Source organism: Carassius auratus, chromosome 42 (assembly GCF_003368295.1).
Source record: "Carassius auratus strain Wakin chromosome 42, ASM336829v1, whole genome shotgun sequence".
Lineage (NCBI taxonomy): Eukaryota > Metazoa > Chordata > Actinopteri > Cypriniformes > Cyprinidae > Carassius > Carassius auratus.
The window spans coordinates 17,428,219-17,449,940 of NC_039284.1; the positions used below are offsets into that span (position 1 = coordinate 17,428,219).

General features: G+C 38.0%; 2 protein-coding genes across 3 annotated transcripts in view; one reads left to right on the plus strand and one right to left on the minus strand.

Annotated features, from left to right (window-relative positions):
• LOC113060909 (C-terminal-binding protein 2-like) overlaps positions 1-12,225 on the minus strand; it is a 40,920-nt gene extending 28,695 nt beyond the window's left edge. The window contains exons 1-2 of the mRNA XM_026230173.1: positions 11,985-12,225; positions 568-720 (exon numbers count right to left, since the gene is read on the minus strand). Coding sequence (XP_026085958.1) covers positions 568-625 — 58 coding nt within the window. The 5' untranslated portion in view covers positions 626-720; positions 11,985-12,225. The remainder of the gene's footprint in view (positions 1-567; positions 721-11,984) is intronic.
• LOC113060912 (neuronal PAS domain-containing protein 3-like) overlaps positions 1-21,722 on the plus strand; it is a 783,891-nt gene that overhangs the window by 298,770 nt on the left and 463,399 nt on the right. The window lies entirely within an intron of this gene.

Below are 21,722 nucleotides of genomic sequence, written 5' to 3' on the forward strand. Positions count from 1 at the left end.
CAAGTTGTGTAGCACTTAGAAACACACTATGAAAAAAGTACAAACCAGCTTTCTTGGAGTACCATGTAAAACCGTGGTATAAAAGACAAAAAAAAAAGAAATTATTACTTCAAACAAAAACCTAAATCAAAAACAAAAAATACAAAAATCCCATTTAAGACAAACATGCATAATAAAAAAAATATATTTCAAATACATGCTGTTCTTTTGCACTTTCTATTCATGTTTCTTAAGCAGCAAATCATCATATTAGAATGATTTCTGAAGGATCGTGTGTAATGATGCTGAAAATTCACCACTGCATCACAGAAATAAATTAGATTTTGAAATATATTCAAATAGAAAACAGTTCTTTTCATTATTTCACAATATCACTATTTTTTGCTGTATTTCCAGTCTTGGTGAGCAGACCCCACACTTATGCACTGTAGTGCATATTAAAAAACTATTTCTTGAAGTACATTTGAACATATAGTTTAAAACAGCATTTATATGGATGATTATGTATTACCATCATTGCACCATGGTACTGGCAAAGTACTAAAGGGGCATTGTGCGATTTCTTACCCTCGCAGATTCTGTCAAGTCTTTGTCGTTTGACCTTGTGTTTGTCAATCAAAGCCATGGCAGCTCTGTTCTCCTCGTCTGCTGTTCACTGAGCTTAGCAACAGGAAACTATAGCCCCCAGAATCCTCCAGTGGGCATAACGCCACCTTACACCTGCATAGAAAAACACAGTCCAGATGAAACCAGAGGACAACTGACAAAATGACATGATTTTAGCCGCTAGAGGGAGCCATCACGATACTATTCAAGCATTCATTTGGCTGGAGAAACTACAGGATAAATCAGTTTTACTAGTTAAAAAAAATGCATTAGTAATACATTTAACTTACATATTAATATTCATAAAACGTTAGACTATGATGTTATTAACGGAGTTTGCGAAACCATGCTCATATTTATGGACAGAGACTTTATGTACACTTCTATTAAAAGTCTGAGGTTGGCAAGACTTGTTCTCATGATCACCAAAGATGCATTTATTTGATCAAAATACTGTACAAATAATAATATTGTGAAATATTGTTACAATTTAAGAAACTTTTCTATTTGAATATATTTTTTAAATCAAATTTATTCCTGTGATTCAAAGCTGAATTTTCAGCATCATCACTCCTGTCTTCAGTGTCACATGATCTTCAGAAATCCTTCTAATAATTTACTGATCAAGAAACATTTCTTAAAGAAACTGGTATTGTTTATGTTTGTGCTGCTTAATATTTTTGGGGAAACTGTTATACATTTTCTTTCAGGATTCTTTGATGAGTTGAAAGTTCAAAAGAACAGAATTTATTTGAAAAGAAAATCTTTTATGACATTATAAATCACTTTACTGTCACTTTTGATACATTTTATGCATCACAGCTAAATAAAAAAAGTAAAATTTTGAGGGTTTTTTTTTTTATAAACAATCACCTATGATACCTTAGCAACACTCACAGAATGCCTTGGCAAGCAATTACAATTAATGGCCAAAGATTTGCAAGATTTGCAAACACAAAAAAAATACATCAGCAGAATAGTTAACATGAGAAATACATGTAATTTTCAGTTTTCATTAGATGAATCATGCCCAAAAAAGGGTCAATTTTCATGCTGTATTTCATTTGGACTAGACTTTAGTTGTCTGGAGTCTGTAACTTCAAACTGATAAGATTGTATTGTGTTTTGCTGACCCTTTGAGGGTGTTTTTAAATCAGAAGATGTCTGCAGAGAGCTGTCAGTCTCCCTCAAAAAGAGCGGCAGCAGACTCTGAGCTGAGAAAGAGTGCCCTCTCACTCATCCTGAAACTGATCAGAGCGCACACACACACACACACACACACACTCCACCATTCTACAAAAACATGACTCAATTTCAACCATCCTCCTGAAGGATTCATTTCGACCCTCCAGACAGGAAAGGACCATGAGAGAAATGCATGATGGATCTTTTTATAAAGGCTCTTTCATAATAGATCATTTTCGATTAAAAAAGGCATCCTGCATTTCTCAGTCCTCATCCTTATGATCACTTCCTCCCATTCCATCTTTTCCCCATCTCTCTTTCAATGACCACATTAAATGTACAAGCAATTTCTGTGCCATTCTTTGCATTACCTTGACCTTGTCCTCGGTTGTCAGTGATTTTTCTGCACAAACAAAACCTCAACACATTCTCTCACACACACACACACACACACACACACACACACACACACACACACACACACACACACACGGTTTACTATCCTTGCGAGACTCTCCATAGGTGTAATGTTCTTTCTACTGTACAAACTGTATATTATAATACACACACTAACCACACAGAAAACTTTCTGTATTTTTACATTCTCAAAAAAAAAAAAAAAAAAAAAACTTTATTCTATATTATTTATAAGCTTGTTTCCCCATGGGGACCTCAACTTAGGTCCCCAAAGTGACATGAGTCCCCATGAGTCAGTGTGTATTCAGTTTTAAGTCCCCACCGGGATAGGAAAAAACACACACACACACACAACACACACTCTGTTTTCCAAAGCACTGTGGGTCACAGGGTCAGCAAAGACTCAGTTTTTTCCATCTGAATGCTGGGTAAGATCTGGCCTGTAAGGCAGCAACAATAGCCGGAGCATGAATATGCACGCACTGGCGTTTGAGTCACAGGAGGAGGTGAAAACAAGACATCTCTCCTCTCTCCAGCTCTTTAACAGCTTATTAGAGTCCAACAGCTATCTGGCATCTGGAGAGGAAATGAAGCCGTCACTAGACTTTTATACTTACCACTCATATTTAAAGGGATAGTTCACCCAAAAATGAAAATCCTGTCATCATTTGCTCACCCTCGAGTTCCAAACCTTTAGGATTAAACCTGTATGAATAACAACAACAACAACAACAACAAAGACATTTGGTAACCAAACAGTTGCTTTTTTTTCATACTATGATTGTCAATGGCTACCAGAAACTGGTTACCAAAATTCTTTAGGATATCTTTTCACATTCAACAAAAGAAAGAAATGTATATACTTTTGGAAAAACATGAGGGTAAGTCACTTTAAGGAAATCTGAGTGGTGCTATGATGCTAATGTGGCCTTCAGGTCATTGTTAGGTGGTTGCTAGGGTGTGCTTCTTGTTGCTAGGTGGTTGTTTAACTGGGTTGAAAAGCCCAAATCATTATTTTGGCAGTCTAATGTCCCAAAACTTAAAATGTTTTCCTAAATGTCCTATTCCAATGGACATGATGTAATTTATTTACATGGTATTCTTTTGAAATACTATATGCACTACTTTCAAAAGTCTGGGGTCAGAAAGAGTTTTTATATTTTTATTTTATTTTTATTAATACTTTTATTCACCAAGTATGCATTAAATTAAAAATGACGGTAAATACATTTAGAATGTTATAAAAGTATTTTATTTTTTAAATAAATGCTGTTCTTTGAACCTTCTATTTATCAAAGAATTCTGAAAAAAAAAAAAAAAACATTTTCAAAATTGATGATAATAAAAAAATGTTTTTTGAACAGCAAATAAGCATATTACAATGATTTCTGAAGGATCATGTGACACTGAAGACTGCGTAATGATGCTGAAAATACAGCTTTGCATCACAGGAATAAAATACATTAAAAAATATATTAACAAGTGTAATAATATTTAATAATATTACCGTATTTACTGTATTTTATATCAAAAATATTTTGACACCATCATCACTGTTAATCAATAATTGTATTGCCATTTCATATCTTCACCACCAAAGACAAAATAAACTATGTGACTGTTCTGCTAACTAGACAACACACAAACACAATATTATTTCCATACAGAAAGAGACAAATGCTCTAATAATTAACCAAGGCAACCATCACTTCCTGTGACCTGTACTGTTATACTGTTAAGGTCAGAGGGAGGAACGACACAAACCTGCCACAAAAACACTGAGCCAAGACTTTGAAAGAAGATTCAACCCTAATAAAAGAAAGCTCGGACGATTAGATGATTAGATGAATATTAGCAGAAATAGTGTTTTATGTAATTCTATTTAATTTACCAACAATACTGATCTAAAGAGCTGCTCAGATCATAATAAGAGGGTATAGTTTGAGATGTAAATCTCGTGGCAGCTCATGCAGCAGCACTAGAAGAGAGAAAACACCTTTCAGAGGCATAAAGACATCAGCTGTATCCACTTCACAGACTCGTGTTTCTAAAAGCACTCCTTCACACAAAATAAATGACATCTGCTCCATTCACAAACCTGCTGCTTTGATTCAGCCGCACCTGTATGTGTGTGTGTGTGTGTGTGTGTGTGTTATGACAGCCGCAGCACTCTCTGTGATTGATGTTTGCGTGTTTCGTTCCTCATGTTTATCCTGTACAATAGACACATTTACACTGACCTCACTTCATCTTAATATTCACTGAGAGTTATGCAAAACCGAGCTGTTATGGGAATGATTTGATTAAACGCTGCTTTGATACTCCACTCTCTCAGCGTCAAACTCTTCCGCTCACTTCTCAATCGCATGAAAACTGTGATGCCCAGCTCATATTTCAGCATAATAAACAAACAAATAACAGTAGACGGATGAAAAAAAAATAAGATGGAAAAAAAATATAAATCAATACATTTGCATAATAGTTCAAATTCCCTAACGGTCCTAAAATATGCAATTTCCCCTATAGGATTCTGTGATGAAATATAAGCTGGTCTTTACTTTACCAGATTAATGCATTTATTCTTTTATCACTTGAAATAAAAATCCTGACCAAAACGGTCTGTGAATTTCAGACTCTCTCGAGATGTTTCGGTCTTTAATAGCTCTGGAGCATTTTGTCGAGGTGGCATTTTAAATATGCAGATCATTTCCTGCATATTTCTTTGTGGCATTGAATAAGTTCAAGCAATCACAACTGTTTTTTCCAGAGACCTTTAGAAATGCCAGCGCTCATCAAAGCAGCTTCCTGTAACGCACACACAGAAAGGAGATGGGTTTTAAATCAACTTCAGCAAAGTGTGTGTGAAACACACTAGAAGGTTATCTGAGGAGATGCTGAAAGAGTTAAGAGGAACAGAGAGAACACTCACAATGTGTCACTGTTAAAGTGTGATAAAAGATCAAGCATCATGTGTGCCGTTTTAAACACTGTTTTGCAGACCCCAGAGTTTTGAAACCATTTATGAACGCTTGACCTATACTGGCTAGTTCATAATCATATCACCTAACAAATCACTTTCTGTTTGAGTCATATATCTCACTTTCTATCTCTTTAATATCTCTACGGTTTCCTCTAAATTAAATGGTTTTCTCCCCTAGTCTCTTTCAGACTCTAGTGCTTTCTCAAAATGTGCGCATATTACGAAGATTCCAAAGCCAGAGAGCTCAATATGAACTCAAATATTTCTCATCTAATTCTTCCAGCAAACGATCTGAGCTATGTTTATATACTTCAAAATATACAAACATGTATTTTAAAAACATATGACAATTAATAAACAATTAACCCTTAAGACCTGTATGACAAATGATAGGTGTGTTGGACATAAGCTAATATCAAAAATCAAAAACATCAAAGTCAAAAAAGAAAAAAAAGTGAGAGAGAGAGAGAGAGAGAGAGAGAGAGAGAGAGAGAGAGAGGTGGTCTGGTGAAGGTCATGGGATCAAGATGTTGCTGAATATATTTTTATTCATTTTGCAAGCTGAGATAGTGTAGAGGATTTTTATTCCTTTTATTTATTTTTGTATATATGTTAAAATATTTGCAGGTATAATTTTACATAAAATATAAACAGTTTTAAGTAGATAAATAGTTTCAGTTACTCATATTTTATACTATATTTTAGATAATTTTCATATAATGTCAGTGTAAATTTTTTTCCATATATAAGATAAAATGTTATATAAAATAAATATATGCTAAAATATTTTACATAAATACATTTTATACATATATATATATATATATATATATATATATATATATATATATATACATACACACATTGACAATGGCCCAAAATATATTTATGTAAAATATTTTAGCATATATTTATTTTAACATAACACTTTTTTCATTTACCCAGCAAGATGTATAATAAGATTCCTTCAAAGTACATAAGCACAAGGATTAAGCCAAATATATTTTATTAGGCTATGCTGATTCCAAAAAGTATTTCTCATATATTTGACATATTTATTGCTGTATAAGCTCAGACATGTCTCCATAGAGTTTCGGAGATGCCAACAATTTCTCAAACTGTATTCAGGGATGCCAAGATGGCAAAGTCTGCATTTAAAAATCAGAGATCTCAATATGCACTGAAAGGAGAGAAGCGTTTAGGAAAACTGAGCCATTATTTCTGCATTTATGTAGCGTTCAGCTTTAAATGAAACTTAATTGAAAGCTCACTAAAGTCTTTTGAGCAACAAAAGAGCAACATCAACAAAATGTTCCCATGTGCTCTCTCTCGGGGACAGAAACATCCTTGTGCAACATCAGTAACACTTGATCTTACTCCCACACATCTGTATCTTCAAATGCGTTTTCATTTCTCATTCTCAGTCATATCGCTCATTTTCTTCCTCTCGGTGTAGGACAGAAACCTCTATATATACACGTCACAAACACACCACAATACATCACAACATGCAAACAGCATTCATAATATGACTCAGCAAATGACATGTGAATATCTGGGTGATTGCTGTATTGATCTGTGATAGTCACAGCTATGAGCGAAGCACTTTGCCCCGAGCCCTTGCCTCGCTGACCCCTTCACAACACGCTGAACTCAATGACCCTGTTTTGACTCTCACTCTTGGAGGCCAACTTTAATAACCTGCTCACATCACCTCCTACAGCGCAACGTGATTTCAGCTCAGGGGTTGATACTGAACATTCATCCGCAATTTCAGACACTTTGGACATTTTCCTCTCATCCGAACACTGACTCAAAGGACATCGGCTCTAGCCTGAAAGGGCATGGGGTTATTTATAATGCCCTTACCTGTCAGAGATGCTCCCAAAAAAAGGGTTAAAGATCCATGAGAACAATTTAGCTGCACATTCATATAAGTTGACAAAATCAATATTGGAAACAGAAATAAATATTGTTAATTTCTTTTCCAATTTAAACCATATTTATAAGTATCATCCGCATTATAGAAGCAGAGCTTAAGTCTTTCATATTTAAACTGTGTGCTTTTTCAAATTTGAATTTGAAAAACTTAAAATAACTGATACACATTACCAGTTGATTAATACATCACATTAATACATTATGACCAGTTTTTAATAAAATGTCTGAAATGGTATGTTTAAATATGAAAATCAAGCATAATGCAATTCAATATGCACTCATTTGCATATTTTTACACTGGATAAAGCCAGTATTTAAAATTCTTGTTTTATTTCCAAGACACATATTGTTCTTGTTATCAGTCTCCTGATATAAATAACTACTTAAATTTTTAAAAACTAAATAAATAAATAAAAACTGGTTGTTACCTTTAACTGGTCTGAAATAAAGACATGTTACGGAAGCTAAATAGCTCAAAATTGACCGGTGAATGGAAAAATGGTTTTCTTTGTAGTGTATTGCTTTAAAAGTTGTACTACTTTTAACTTGAGCTGCAAGTTTTTAGCATCATGTGAAAAACGCTGCAAAAGATGTGTGATGCAAGTGCAAAAGTCAACAATAGAAACACATCTGTCAAGTGCTTCTTTACACACACACACACACACACACAAAGACAATTGATAGACCATTTCTGCATTTAAAAACGTGAGCAGTAGGATAAAAATATCATCTTTGCATGCAGTTTGTATTTTTTTCTTCTTTTAACTTGCCCCAGTGATATAAAAGCTCTATGCTCATGTGAAGAGATGCTTTAAAAGACATGAGATGAGAGCATAATGGCCAAATTCATCTGGTGCATGTGTATATATATATAAAAAAAGGGCGGGAGACAGAATTGTGTTCAGGGCCATTCACACAAAGCAGTTTTGCTTTTGAAAAATTAAATAATAAAGAGAGAAAGTGTAAGGTCTAGTGATTAAAAAACCAACAACAACAACAACAACAAAAAAAAACAATAGAAATGTTGCACAATGCATTTTGTGCAGGCAGCACCTAAGTATTTATAAATATAATGCATATTAAAACTCTGAAAAATCCAGAAACAACTTCTGTACTGGTACAAGACAAAGATTATGAACTTTGAATATTCAAATGAAAATGAACTTTCCAAACTCGATTACAGCATTATCTTTTTTCTAATAATTTATCTTCAGTGTACACACATCTATTACTCATCAAAAGTCTGAGCACATGCATCGAAACACTAATGAAGATATAGGAAATGTATGTGTTTTTTTACAGAGATTTTTTTTAAACACTATGGAGTATTCAGATCTGTTATCATCATTACATCTTTACCAGTATTGGCCAAAATGTATATGGGTTTAACACAAACAGAATCTTAATTAATGTCACCTAGTGCACACAGTAAAAGCAACCCTGTTAAATAAACCAAAGTCTCTTTTTAAAGGTATATCTAATTCTGCATGGGTAGATTTTGAATTTTACACCAAAGGTTAGCACCCTTGTCAAGCACATGAAGGATCTCATGCCTGTATGAAAGCAACAGGAAGCATAGCCTGGAGCATTTCCTTCACAACCGATTCTGGCAGGAGAAAGAGTGTGAGATCATTTATGACTGGGCAACACAAAACAGAAGGTTCACTGACATCTACAGCAACAACCACGCAAAACTAGACTAGAAAACTATGTTTTCCTGCATTATTCCATTACTTTTCCAACACTTTATAAATGTACTCTTTAATAGAAAAGAAGAGGATCCAGTGATTTGAATTGAAGACATTTGAGCTTGAATCTCATTGCATTCTGAATGACAGCCAGACACATCCCTGAGCCACGAGCAGTCAACGAAATAAAGGTTGAATTCTGCAGCTCTAGGGCCGATGCCATGTTCCAATTTCATACCAATTACCTTCCTATCAGGCACCGTCAGACATCCTTTCAGTTCTCCACTGTTCAAAAATCAGCAGAATACTACACTAGAATGAATATATGCAGGAGAGGCCATAATAGTGTGTGTTAAACAAGGTATTAAACTGAGGAGAAATCATTAATATTCATCTTCTCTGTACCGCTCAAGTGAGCGTCGCTCTTTAAAATTCACGCTACACTCATCCAGGCGCTCGAAAACAAACAGATTTCACTTCTGTGCTCTCTCAACATTCCTGGCCTCAACACAACTGTAAAAAGAGCTGCACTGGATGTTCATTGTGTTATCACTGCCTCTGGGAAAGAACACGCTCACATGTAAAAGACAAAACTAAAGGCTGGAAAACACACAGCTCAGCACATCCACCACCAAACAACTCCATACTCCTGAGCCAATGAATGCAAGCCACATGAAATAAAGATGAATTAAAGACTATTATATGATCTGCACACTACCGTTCAAAAGCTTGGGGTCAGTAAGATTTTTTTAAGAAATTAATTATTCAGTGAGGATATGTTAAATTGATCAAAAGTGACATGAAAGTAATTAACACAGCTGTTATAATAAAATTATATTTCAAATAAATGCTGTTCTTTTGAACTTTGCATTCATCAAAGATTTCGGAAAAATATGAAGCAACACAACTGTTTTTAATATTGATAGTAAAAAGGAATTTTTTTTTCTGAGCAGCAAATCAGCATATTAGAATGATTCTGAAAATCATACTTTTTAAATACTTTCCAAATTGAAAACGAAAAAAAAGAATAATATTTAGTTTTACTGTATTTTTGCAACCTTGGTGAGCAAAAAACATGACAGAATTTACAGACCCCAAACTTTTGAATGATAATGTGTGCAAACAAAAATACTGAATGAATGTTTGTATGCTGAATTTTCCAGTACATCATATGTTCTTTTTTGTTTCTTGACTCTATGAATCATGACTTTTATAAGTTTCAGAAAACAGGTCTAACTGTTGCACATCACTTTCAGTAAATGTAAAATATACGGTGGAACACATGAAATCCTACTACTGGCAAACCTTATAAAAGAAAACTTCTTCTATGAGATTTTATTTTTCTTCATAATTGAAGTCTTCAGGTCAACGTTTCATTTCCTAATATAAGCACCATAAATCCCTACACCATCAGGTCACCATCAAACCAAAGAGTGATATAGGAGGAAATACAAAAATGAGAAATAAGTGGCTTAAATAATCAGACAACATTATTTATATTTTATGAATTTGTTTAAAAATAGTAACAAGTACCTGTAAGTAAATAAATAAATATTTATAACCCTTATAGCTGTGCATAATTTGAACAACAAAATAAATAGGCTTATCACCTTTAAAAAGGAAAGAGAAAATACATCTGTTGTTGAATAACTGTATGGTATTTTGGAGCAAATCCACCTGTCACTTATGGCAAGCCTTTATGCTCAAACCATAAACAAAACCACGAAAGGAACAGAAAGATAAATCAGAATACATTTAATCTGTTGAACCTATTAGTGGTTGTTGAGGTAAATACTTAATTTATTAATAATACTTTATAACTATTTTATTTCAAAGTTTTTGGGGACATTCCTGTTCAAGAAAATTTTTGTGCAGGGTTATCCCTTGATTTTCAGATTTAAAACCACTTGTGAACCGCTTATCCAAGCAACTTATAAATGAATGCACACCTGAAGAACAGGATGCCATAAATATTAAAGAAGCCCTTTGCATTTTCCTGTCTGACTCTAATAAATGTCTTCCTGTTTCGTATGCTGCCATGTACACTATGATTCAATGTGTGATGTGTGAGTGCTCAGGGGCGAGCGAGCGAGAGAGAGAGAGAGAGAGAGAGAGAGAGAGAGAGAGGGAGAATTCTCAGCGGGAAACATAATGGACGTGTTAGAAATCAAGGTCTCCAGTGGTCAAACCCACACATGCAAACTACTGAGAGTACATAACTGCTTATGAGTAACACTATGCATTATTAACATATGCATTGCATCCAGCAAGGACTGCTTCGCATTTGATAGTTTTTGGAGTTAAGCTTGGAAAAGTAACATTTTTTTTCAGGCCCAAGCACCTCCTTGAAAGGGCCCTTGACAAAGCCCTTAGAAACAGCAGATGTCCTGGTAGAGAACATCTGTACACACCCCCTCTCCTCCAGCAAAGACAAAGGGGCATCACACACACACTTACACACACACACACACACACTTCTTAATATCTTGTTTTAAATCTTCAAAAAACATCACTAATCCTTAAAAAACGTGTATGAAATAAGTTCAGCAAACAGACTAAACTTTTAAACTACATAAAAATAGAGGTTGTTGACTTGGCCGAAACCTTATTTAGGAAACTGATTATACAGTTATCAACTAAATATTACATTCATGTTGACTCTGATTGTCCATGTACTAACACAGTGCCCTTAAAATACATGCAACATTAAGCTAATGCTATCAGTAAATACGGAACACATCAACAGAGTTTTAATAAAGCTGTTTTATACATTGTTGCAACACCTGATCAAACGGAAACAATGTATCCAAATCCAGAAGAATCAGCCGATACAATGTAGCAATAGATCAAAGAGCCAATGTAACAACCAAAGACGTTCCATTCCAACTCTTTCAGTCGCCGAGTGGCTCAAGATGTCCTCGGATATTAGAAACACAGCGAAAAGCCCACCCATCCCCTCCATGTCGCAGGCGAATAAACGCACGCATGGACGGACACACCGCGCAACACCAGCCGCGGTTCCTCAAACCAACAACCGGCGAGTAGTCCACATCTTCTATCTTACCTGGACAAACGTCTTTATGTATGAGTATATCGGGTTCATATATGCATTAAGAAACAATCCGCTACTTAAATACACGTAGAAGCGTTCATGATTAACGACTCACCTTTAAAATGCTACAGAACTTAATCCAGCGTATCCCAAAACTGAATGTCTGATGGTGATGTTTGGCTTTAGGTGATTGAAATAACTTACAGATGTGACTCAGTTTGGTTCACAGCGCAAGAAGGTGGTTTACTGGGTTTAGGAAAAAAAGAGGAGGTGATCCGGAGATTATGGTGCACTACGTTTCATCTTTTCCCCGCTTGCAAGGATTGAGATGTCTCTGTTTTCCTTTTCTTTTTTCTCTATCTTTTTTTAAAGAGGCGGGGCTTTGGGTTGAGCCGACCAATAGCGGCGCGGTTAGCGCGGGGTCACGCCCACATCGAGTGCGTTAGCACTGGTCAGTTTGACCACAGTAGGCCTGCGGAACACTAGGCGTTGATTGCTGTCACAGAGAAGTCGAAATTCTCTCATGTTTGACCCATGGGGTTGATTTTCAGTTTTTTTTTGTTACTTTTTTGAGATCTAATTTTTTCATAAAATAGTGTTTGTCTTCCTTAATGTAAAATTTAACTTGACTTCAGTTCAGTTGAATTTGACTAATAAGGTTGTTTACTATACAATTAATTAAAATCACCAAAACTATGCTATGATATCATGTTTAACTAGAATATAATATTTTTAACCATTTATGTTTAGTCTCAGACCATAGAGATAAATCCTTCATAAGGTTAATTTAATAAAAAAATTCAGTTCATATCTGAGAGAAGTGATGATGATTAAAGATTTTTGTAATAATTTTGTCTGATTAGAGATCATTTTTTTAATATGAAAATTAATGCACTTTTTGTCCGTTTTTTTATGTAAACATTCAGTATTCATAAATGGCAAATCAGTTTTTTTTTCACATCATTCAGGTGGAGGTAAATTAATATTTTAAAATCTGAGTAGTTCATTGTAACTACAGGTCAGACATAACAGATCTTTACAAGACACCATTTTGAGTAGCCAATAAAAACACTTTTACTTATTAACAATAAATACTGACAATAAATCAAATAATAATACAAAAAATACAGTGATATTGAATAAAAATATGTAAGCAAAGCTGGATAATAAAACGTGCTTGTGTTATTGATGCATATGTTTTATCCAGTCTTTCTCTTTTCGAACTTCCAAATGCACCTCATAATAAGCATGAAAATATTACATTTTTAAAGAAACATTTTTGTAGGCACACACACACTTATACAACCAAATTCAGCACTTTTACATTCTGCCACTTTAGGAACAAAATGCTTATTTAAGATAAATTGTTTCTCTTAATGTTAGTCTTTGACTATTTGCTGTGCAGTATCTGCTTATAGACTGATTTGTCTGTCAAGAACTATGACACTTTCACAGAAACTAAATATAATTCACAACATATTATTTGTATGACTTGTGTCCCCTGGGAAGGAAGCAAATTGACTGTATGGTGTGTGTGTGTGTGTGTGTGTGTGTATATATATATATATATATATATATATATATATATATATATATATATATATATATATATATATATATATATAATATTTCCTTACTGCATGACCTCAAGTGAATGGTGTTTATTAAATGTATAACTTAATTTATGGACTGTATAAAAGCACTTGTTGTCACACCCTCAGCTCGTTCCCTCAGCCCCAGTCACCATTGCCAGTCACCATCCACTCAATCTCCCATGCACCGCTCACGTGAACCGTCACCTGAATACTGATTACCTGCACCTGCACCAGCAATCACCACACCTTTAAATACTCACCTCACTCATTCACTCACCGGCTGGAATCGAGATTGCATGGACGCTCTTATGGATCTTCTGCCTGCTTCTTGTGGATCATATTGTGACTCAGTGGAGATTCAGACACAGCGATTAAGGGAAGTGACTCTTTGTTGTCTGGCCTAGCCTTGTGCTTGAACTCACCTATTTGATCAGTGCTTGAAGATTCATCGTCTGTGACCACACTTACTTGCTCTGTTAAAAGTCCTATGTTAATAAAGCCTCACGTAAACACTTACCCATCTCCTCCTCTCCTTGTGTGGATGTGACAGGATTCCAGCCCTAAAACAGAACTTCATATCTCCATGGATGTTAACGCTGCTGCTCAGGGAGCGGCTTCGGACCCGTTCACCGAAATGGTGACTGCCCTCCGCCAAGTATTACAGTCAGTTTCACCACCCACCGAAACTAGTGCTTCCACCACCAACAGCACGCCCCTTGCACGTCCCGCGTGCTATACGGGTGAACCGAGTGGCTGCAGTGGGTTTATTCTGCAGTGCTCACTATTCGTCAACGCGAATACCAGTAAATTCCCCAATGAGGCCACCAAAGTCGCCTTTGTGATCTCTCTCCTCACCGGACGAGCTCTACAATGGGCAGAGGCTCTTTGGAACTCCCAGAGTCCTGTTCTATCCTCATTCGATGCCTTCGTCACCCACCTCCAGGAAGTGTTCGGGGTGGCTCTAACTCCTCTTTCAACCCATGATGAACTCTTAAATCTCCGCCAGGGAGCCACGGAAATACACGACTACACTCTCCGTTTCCGGACATTAGCCGCCACCAGTGGTTGGAACCAAACTGCCCTGCTAGCAGCATACCGTAAAGGTTTAAAGCCCCAGATCAGAAAGCAAATGGTTATTTACGACGATAATATCAATCTCGAAACATTCATCAGAAAAACTATAAATGTTGCTCAGCACCTCTCGGCTTGTGCCTCCCCGGCTTCATATAACATCTCACCATCGGCCAGAACGCCCTCGCCCCAACGAGACCAGGAGGAACCCATGATCACCGACTCCTACTACCTAGATGCCTCTGAACGGAGACGCCGCATCCAGCAGCGGCTGTGTCTATACTGTGGCGAGGCCACTCACCTGATCCACGCCTGCCCGGTCCGTCCGCCTCGCCCAATGGGGAGTACAGTTTCCATTACCCCATCTGTATCTCACATACCTCATATCAAAGCCCAGATAACAATTAACTCACGCAATCTTTCCATCCATGTCCTGGTGGATTCCGGAGCCGCAAGCAACTTCATCTCATCTCACTTTGTAACCAAGCACCGTATACCCATCGTCCAGAACGAGACCACTTACCGTATCACTACCATCCAAGGATCACCATTAGGCGGTGGCAAAATATCTAAAAGGACACACGAGCTGGAGCTCCTTCTGCCCCACGGACACCAGGAAACAACTGGCCCTCCTCGTACTTCCGCGCGCTACCGTTGATGTTGTCCTGGGTAGGCCATGGCTGGCCCAACATAACCCCCAAATCAACTGGAGCACAGGGGAGATCCAGGCATGGGACCCGAGATGCCAGAGTCACATTCGCCGTTCACCAGTCCAGAATTCACAGTCTGCGCCACCGCACCTTCAATTACACTCCACTACCATGGGAAGACCTGCCCTTTACTCCTCCTACTCTGATGTGTTCAGCAAGGAACAAGCCACCCGATTACCACCACATCGGCCCTGGGACTGTTGTATCGACCTGCTGCCAGGTGCCAAGCTACCACATGGGAAAATATATCCACTCTCCCGTCCTGAGCAGGTGGCAATGGAGGAATACATCCAGGAGGCTCTCGATCAGGGGTTCATCAGGCCATCCACATCTCCAGCTGCATCCAGTTTCTTCTTCGTCCCCAAAAAGGATGGCGGACTTCGACCATGCATCGACTATCGAGTGCTAAATGACGCCACCGTCAAGTTCGCCTACCCGTTACCACTCGTTCCAGCGGCTCTGGAGGAACTGCGGGAAGCCAAGGTGTTCACCAAACTCGACCTCCGCAGTGCCTACAATCTGATCCGTATCCGAGAGGGAGACGAGTGGAAGACTGCCTTCATCACCCCTGCCGGGCACTACGAATATCAGGTTATGCCCTATGGGCTTGCTAACAGTCCATCCATCTTCCAGAGTTTCATGAACGAAATATTCCGTGATTATCTCCACCAATTCGTCATTGTCTACATAGACGATATCCTGATCTACTCCCGGAACATAGAAGAACACCAAACCCATGTCCGCCACGTCTTACAACGACTCCGAGACCACCACCTCTACCTAAAAGCTGAGAAGTGTGAGTTTCACTGCACTACCGTCTCCTTCCTCGGATACGTGATCTCTGCGGAGGGAGTTCAGATGGAATCAGCCAAGGTAGATGCTATCCCAAAGGTCTGGTGAACCTTGCTCACTCCATCCATGTGCGTACTTCTCTAAGAAACTCTCTCCTGCCGAATGCAATTATGGAATCGGAGACCGTGAGTTGTTGGCCATTAAACTCGCCCTTGAGGAGTGGCGGCACTGGCTAGAGGGAGCTCAGTTCCCATTCACTGTTGTCACCGACCACAAAAATCTCCAATATCTGCAGAATGCCAAAAGACTCAATGCTCGTCAGGCTCGGTGGTCACTCTTCTTTGCTCGCTTTAATTTCCAGATCACGTATCAACCCGGTCACAAGAACACTAAAGCAGATGCCCTGTCCCGTATGTACTCACCAGATCCAGACACCAACAAGCCTGATTCAATTCTACCACCCTCCGTTTTCCTCGCGCCTATCCTCTGGCAGATCGACGAGGAAATTCGAGCCGCCACCCTCGAGGAGCCTGCACCTCCGGAGGTACCCACGGGTCTAATGTACGTGCCCACCAACCAGCGACTCCCCCTACTGGAAAGTACGCACACGTCACCTGGCTCAGGACACCCTGGCAGCAGGCGAACCCTCTCGCTCATCCAGCAGAAGTACTGGTGGCCTAACATGGTTCGTGACGTTACCCGGTACATCCTCGGATGCTCGGTCTGCGCCGTTACCACCACACCTCGTCAACTTCCCGTGGGTAAATTACAACCACTGCCCATTCCTCGCCGACCCTGGACCCATTTAGGGGTGGATTTCGCCACTGACCTTCCCCCCTCAAGGGGGTACACTACCATTCTAGTTGTAGTTGATCGTTTTTCTAAATTCTGCAAACTAATCCCATTAAAGGGTCTTCCCACAGCGTTCGAGACCGCCGAAGCCCTCTTCACCAACGTGTTCCGGAATTATGGCACTCCAGAGGACATTGTCTCGGACAGAGGACCTCAGTTTATCTCCAGGGTCTGGCGAGCGTTCTTCCAACTCCTCGGAACATCCGTCAGTTTATCTTCTGGATATCATCCTCAGACCAACGGCCAGACCGAGCGGAAGATTCAAGAGATCTCACGGTACCTCCGTACTTACTGCTCCCAACACCAGGATACCTGGAGCCAGTATCTGCCGTGGGCTGAGTATGCCCAAAACTCCCTTCGCCAAACCACTACAGGCTTAACCCCTTTTCAATGTGTTTTAGGCACAACCACCGCTGTTTCCCTGGTCAGGAGAAGTCTCTGAAGTGCCCGCGTTAGATCACTGGTTCCAGGAGAGCGAGAGGGTGTGGGACTCAGCTCACGTCCATCTCCAACGGGCAGTTCGGAGGCATACAGAGACCGCTAACCGACGCAGATCGCCTAATCCCGTCTATCTACCTGGAGACAAGGTTTGGCTCTCCACTCGGGATATCCGCCTCCGACTGCCCTGCAAAAAGCTGAGTCCCCGCTACATAGGGCCGTTCACCATCCATTCTCAGATAAATCCCGTCACCTACCGCCTGGACCTACCACCACACTACCGGATCTCACCCACGTTTCACGTCTCACTGCTAAAACGTCACACTGATCCAGTTTCTCCTTCCTCCACAGAACCAGAACCGCCTCCCCCTCCAGACCAACCCGAGATCCTCGGAGACAACATCTACCAGGTCCAAGAGATCCTCGACTCCCGGCGGCGGGACGGCCACCTGGAATACCTCATAGATTGGGAGGGGTTCGGTCCCGAAGAGAGGTCGTGGGTACCACGCAATGACATCCTGGATCCGGCTCTCCTCGAAGATTTCCACCGACAACACCCAGACCGCCCGGCTCCCAGAGGTCGTGGTCGTCCCCGTCGCCGCTCTAGGATGCCTGGAGTCACCCGTGTGGGGGGGGGGGGGGGTAGTGTCACACCCTCAGCTCGTTCCCTCAGCCCCAGTCACCATTGCCAGTCACCATCCACTCAATCTCCCATGCACCGCTCACGTGAACCGTCACCTGAATACTGATTACCTGCACCTGCACCAGCAATCACCACACCTTTAAATACTCACCTCACTCATTCACTCACCGGCTGGAATCGAGATTGCATGGACGCTCTTATGGATCTTCTGCCTGCTTCTTTTGGATCATATTGTGACTCAGTGGAGATTCAGACACAGCGATTAAGGGAAGTGACTCTTTGTTGTCTGGCCTAGCCTTGTGCTTGAACTCACCTATTTGATCAGTGCTTGAAGATTCATCGTCTGTGACCACACTTACTTGCTCTGTTAAAAGTCCTATGTTAATAAAGCCTCACGTAAACACTTACCCATCTCCTCCTCTCCTTGTGTGGATGTGACACTTGTATATAGAGATTCATACTTAGGGAAAAAATATTTTTAATTTAAACCATATGGAACAATATTAATTGTTTAATTTGTTAAAAACAAAATTTGAGGCCTAAAATTTTCCCTAATGAAACCAGATCATCTCACGTAAAATGGCACTGTCGCTCCCAGTTTTTAACCCTGGGTATGAATATGAAAATATGCAGAAAAGTATAACCCTTGCAGGGTTTAGGAATGTACAGTGTGAATCATTAGTGTAACCAGGGTCAGTTTTGTTTAACACCATTGTACCAGGTTTCCCGGATAAAACGTTCTCAAACGTTCTCATAGAGAGGTTTTATAAGTTATGAACAAACACATTCTTCCAGTGTGAATCTTAATAGTTCATGATATGTATTATTTCTGAAACAATTTAGTTGGACATTCAACTAACTTTTTATTATACATTAAGAGAACATTCAGAAGTAACATTCCCATTTTTTTTTTTAATTATAAAATGGAATGTTCCGATTTTGAATTAAACATTCTTAAAACCATTTTATTAGCTGGGTTCTCAATTGCTTGTTAAATTGACTTGAAATGGTGACTTTATTGGCTTAACTTAATGTTTGTGATTCTGAAAGAATCTGTTTCAATCAGGTAGCTTGATCAAATGGTCATAAAATGAATCATTTTATTGAACCGGTGCAGCACTGAATCTGTGTTGTAACATCAGCTCCGACTGATCTATTCACAATGATGCACTTTACGCCTGGATGTGAGTAATCTTTAACAATGTCTTATTCTAATTCAACAGCCCTCTCCACCTCATTTGAATGAATATTTCATCGCAATGAAGGTTTATTCTGCTGTTGCATGGGTCTCCTGCAGCCATTTCTCAAGGTTAGTCAGAGTTATCACAGAGCCAAGCTGAAAAACAAGGATGTGAGGCTGAGAGGCAACAGTGATCTTACAAATAACAGCATCAAGGAAAACATGCTGTTTAGAAAACATAACTGAATTGTGCCCAATGAATTATAATGACTGGAAATCAAAGGTAGATTTTAGACTGCAGATCACACATGTATCTTATAAGTGCGGACTGAATTCATTTCTGCATTACAAAGAAGCATTTGTTTACACTTGTCTGAAAAAAAAAAGCTAATTACAGTGTTAAGATGCATTCATTATTTCATCAGTGGAGAACAGTATGAGCTAAATAATTTGTCTTGACCTCTCGTGTAAAACATGCCAGACTGTTTCATTAATTCATTATCTGGCAATATTAATTATAATGAAGCCAGTGAAATGAAGTGATTAGCATGGAATGACCTTAAGTTAAGGCTCTTAATACAGAAATGATTTCGGGTGATTAATCTACTCTATTAACTCGTAATGCATTCTAATGTTCTAATGTACCTTGACATCGGACCATCTTTAACATAGATCCTTGTCATTAAAACATTAGTTGGCATAGAATCCTAACAGGTTTGTTTAAATGGAAATGTAACAATCTAGTGAAAACTTTCCTTTTTGAAACTCATTTTATTTTTTTACAGAACTCAAATGCTTGTTGGTGTGTCAGGGCCTTTTAAAGCGCAGTGCAATAAAAGATGAATCATGAGATGCAATTCTTTGATCTCCGCAAGGTTATTATGCATTCAGAAAATCCATCAGCTTGTGTCCTGCAATTTATTTTTCAATGAGAATTGCAATGAGCTTTCAATAAACTGTCAGCGCAGATACAAATAATATCAAGATCAATTTTTTCATTTGAAGAAGAAATAAACAAAGACTATCAGCTGAACCTGCACCAAAATAAGTCAGACAATATTAAGAGGACAGACAATGTTAAGAGAATTCTTTGTGCCATCACCATGGCAACATGCTTATCATTCATGAATAGGTTATGAAAGAAATGCAATGTGCAAAACTTCATTACCATTAAAGAAATAAATACCTAATTACTAGATGTCATTTTCTTGGACTGCATTTCAAAATGTGGGTTAAACAAAGAGAGTGATTCCTCTCTGTGACTCTTCCCTTGGTTCTTGCTATCTGGACGTGTTGTTAAAGGAAATCTGGAGAGCACAGAGGATTCTCCTGGCTGCTCTTTTCCAGGTGTGCACAGACTGTAATCCAGCTGCCGTTTCAAATGCAGCACCTGCTCGAATAAGATGGCAATCTCACAGTCCCTCTTTGAAGCTGAGCTAATGTAACACCGTTCACTGTTTAATCTCTTTCAAAGGCAGGATACTAAGCTTTAGCCCAAACCTCATACTTTTTTTTTTTTTTTACTTTTATCCCCACAAATCCCAGTTTCTCTCTTTGAACCACATCAGGTAATAAAACGTCACATTAAATGGCAATTTAATTTTGTGATGTTATAAATATTCCCATTGGTACTATTCTCCTTGATATTATAATTTTTGTAAATATTTTGAATTACATATATATATATATATGTCTATATAGTTTTTTTATTGTTGATTTTAATTATTGGTTTTAGTTTAATTAGCTTCAGTTATTTTAGTATTTCAGTAGAAATGTTGCTAAATGTTAAATAAGTTTAAGTATTTATTTTGTATTTTTGTAATTTTTTAAGGTTTTAGTTAATTATAATAACCGTGATTCCCATAAGAAACTAAAATTATGAAGAAGAAAATGGAATTATTTCACAGCAAAAGAGACCCTTATATTTACCTAATGCTTGATATAATTTATTTAATAATTACTAACATGCATTCAGAGTTATTTCTATATGTAAGTTTTTCCTAATACATAGTCTACGACAAAATTGATACTTAAAATATATATTTTTTTTATTATTATACAATATATTGCATTCATGAAAAAAAAACGAATTTGTGACACTGCAAAGCTGTTGAGTTATAGACAGACAAAAGGACACTGTCCTCTGCTGGTTAAAACAGATAATACACACTTGCTTGTATGTAACAAGGGCTAAATGAAATACTTTTAGGTTGCACCCAAAAAAACATTAATCAAGCCAGTACGTAATTTAGAAGCCGCAATCAACGCATTATTTTTTTGTAGTTCACTGACAACAAAAAAGTAATCAAATTTTGTAGTTCATTGCTGAAAACTAATTACATGAAGACTTACATTTTAGTTAGTCATACAGTCAATTACATTACACATTAAAGGTAATATAATATGATTTTTTGATTAGTTTCTCATTAAAAATTACATGAGGGTTTCCCAAGCTGGGGTTTGTGAAAGAAATACAGGGGTTCATAAACTGAAAAGCTAAGAATTAATTAAGAAAAGATAAAAAAAAGATATGAATCATTTAAAAATATAAATGTAAAAATAATTTTAACAT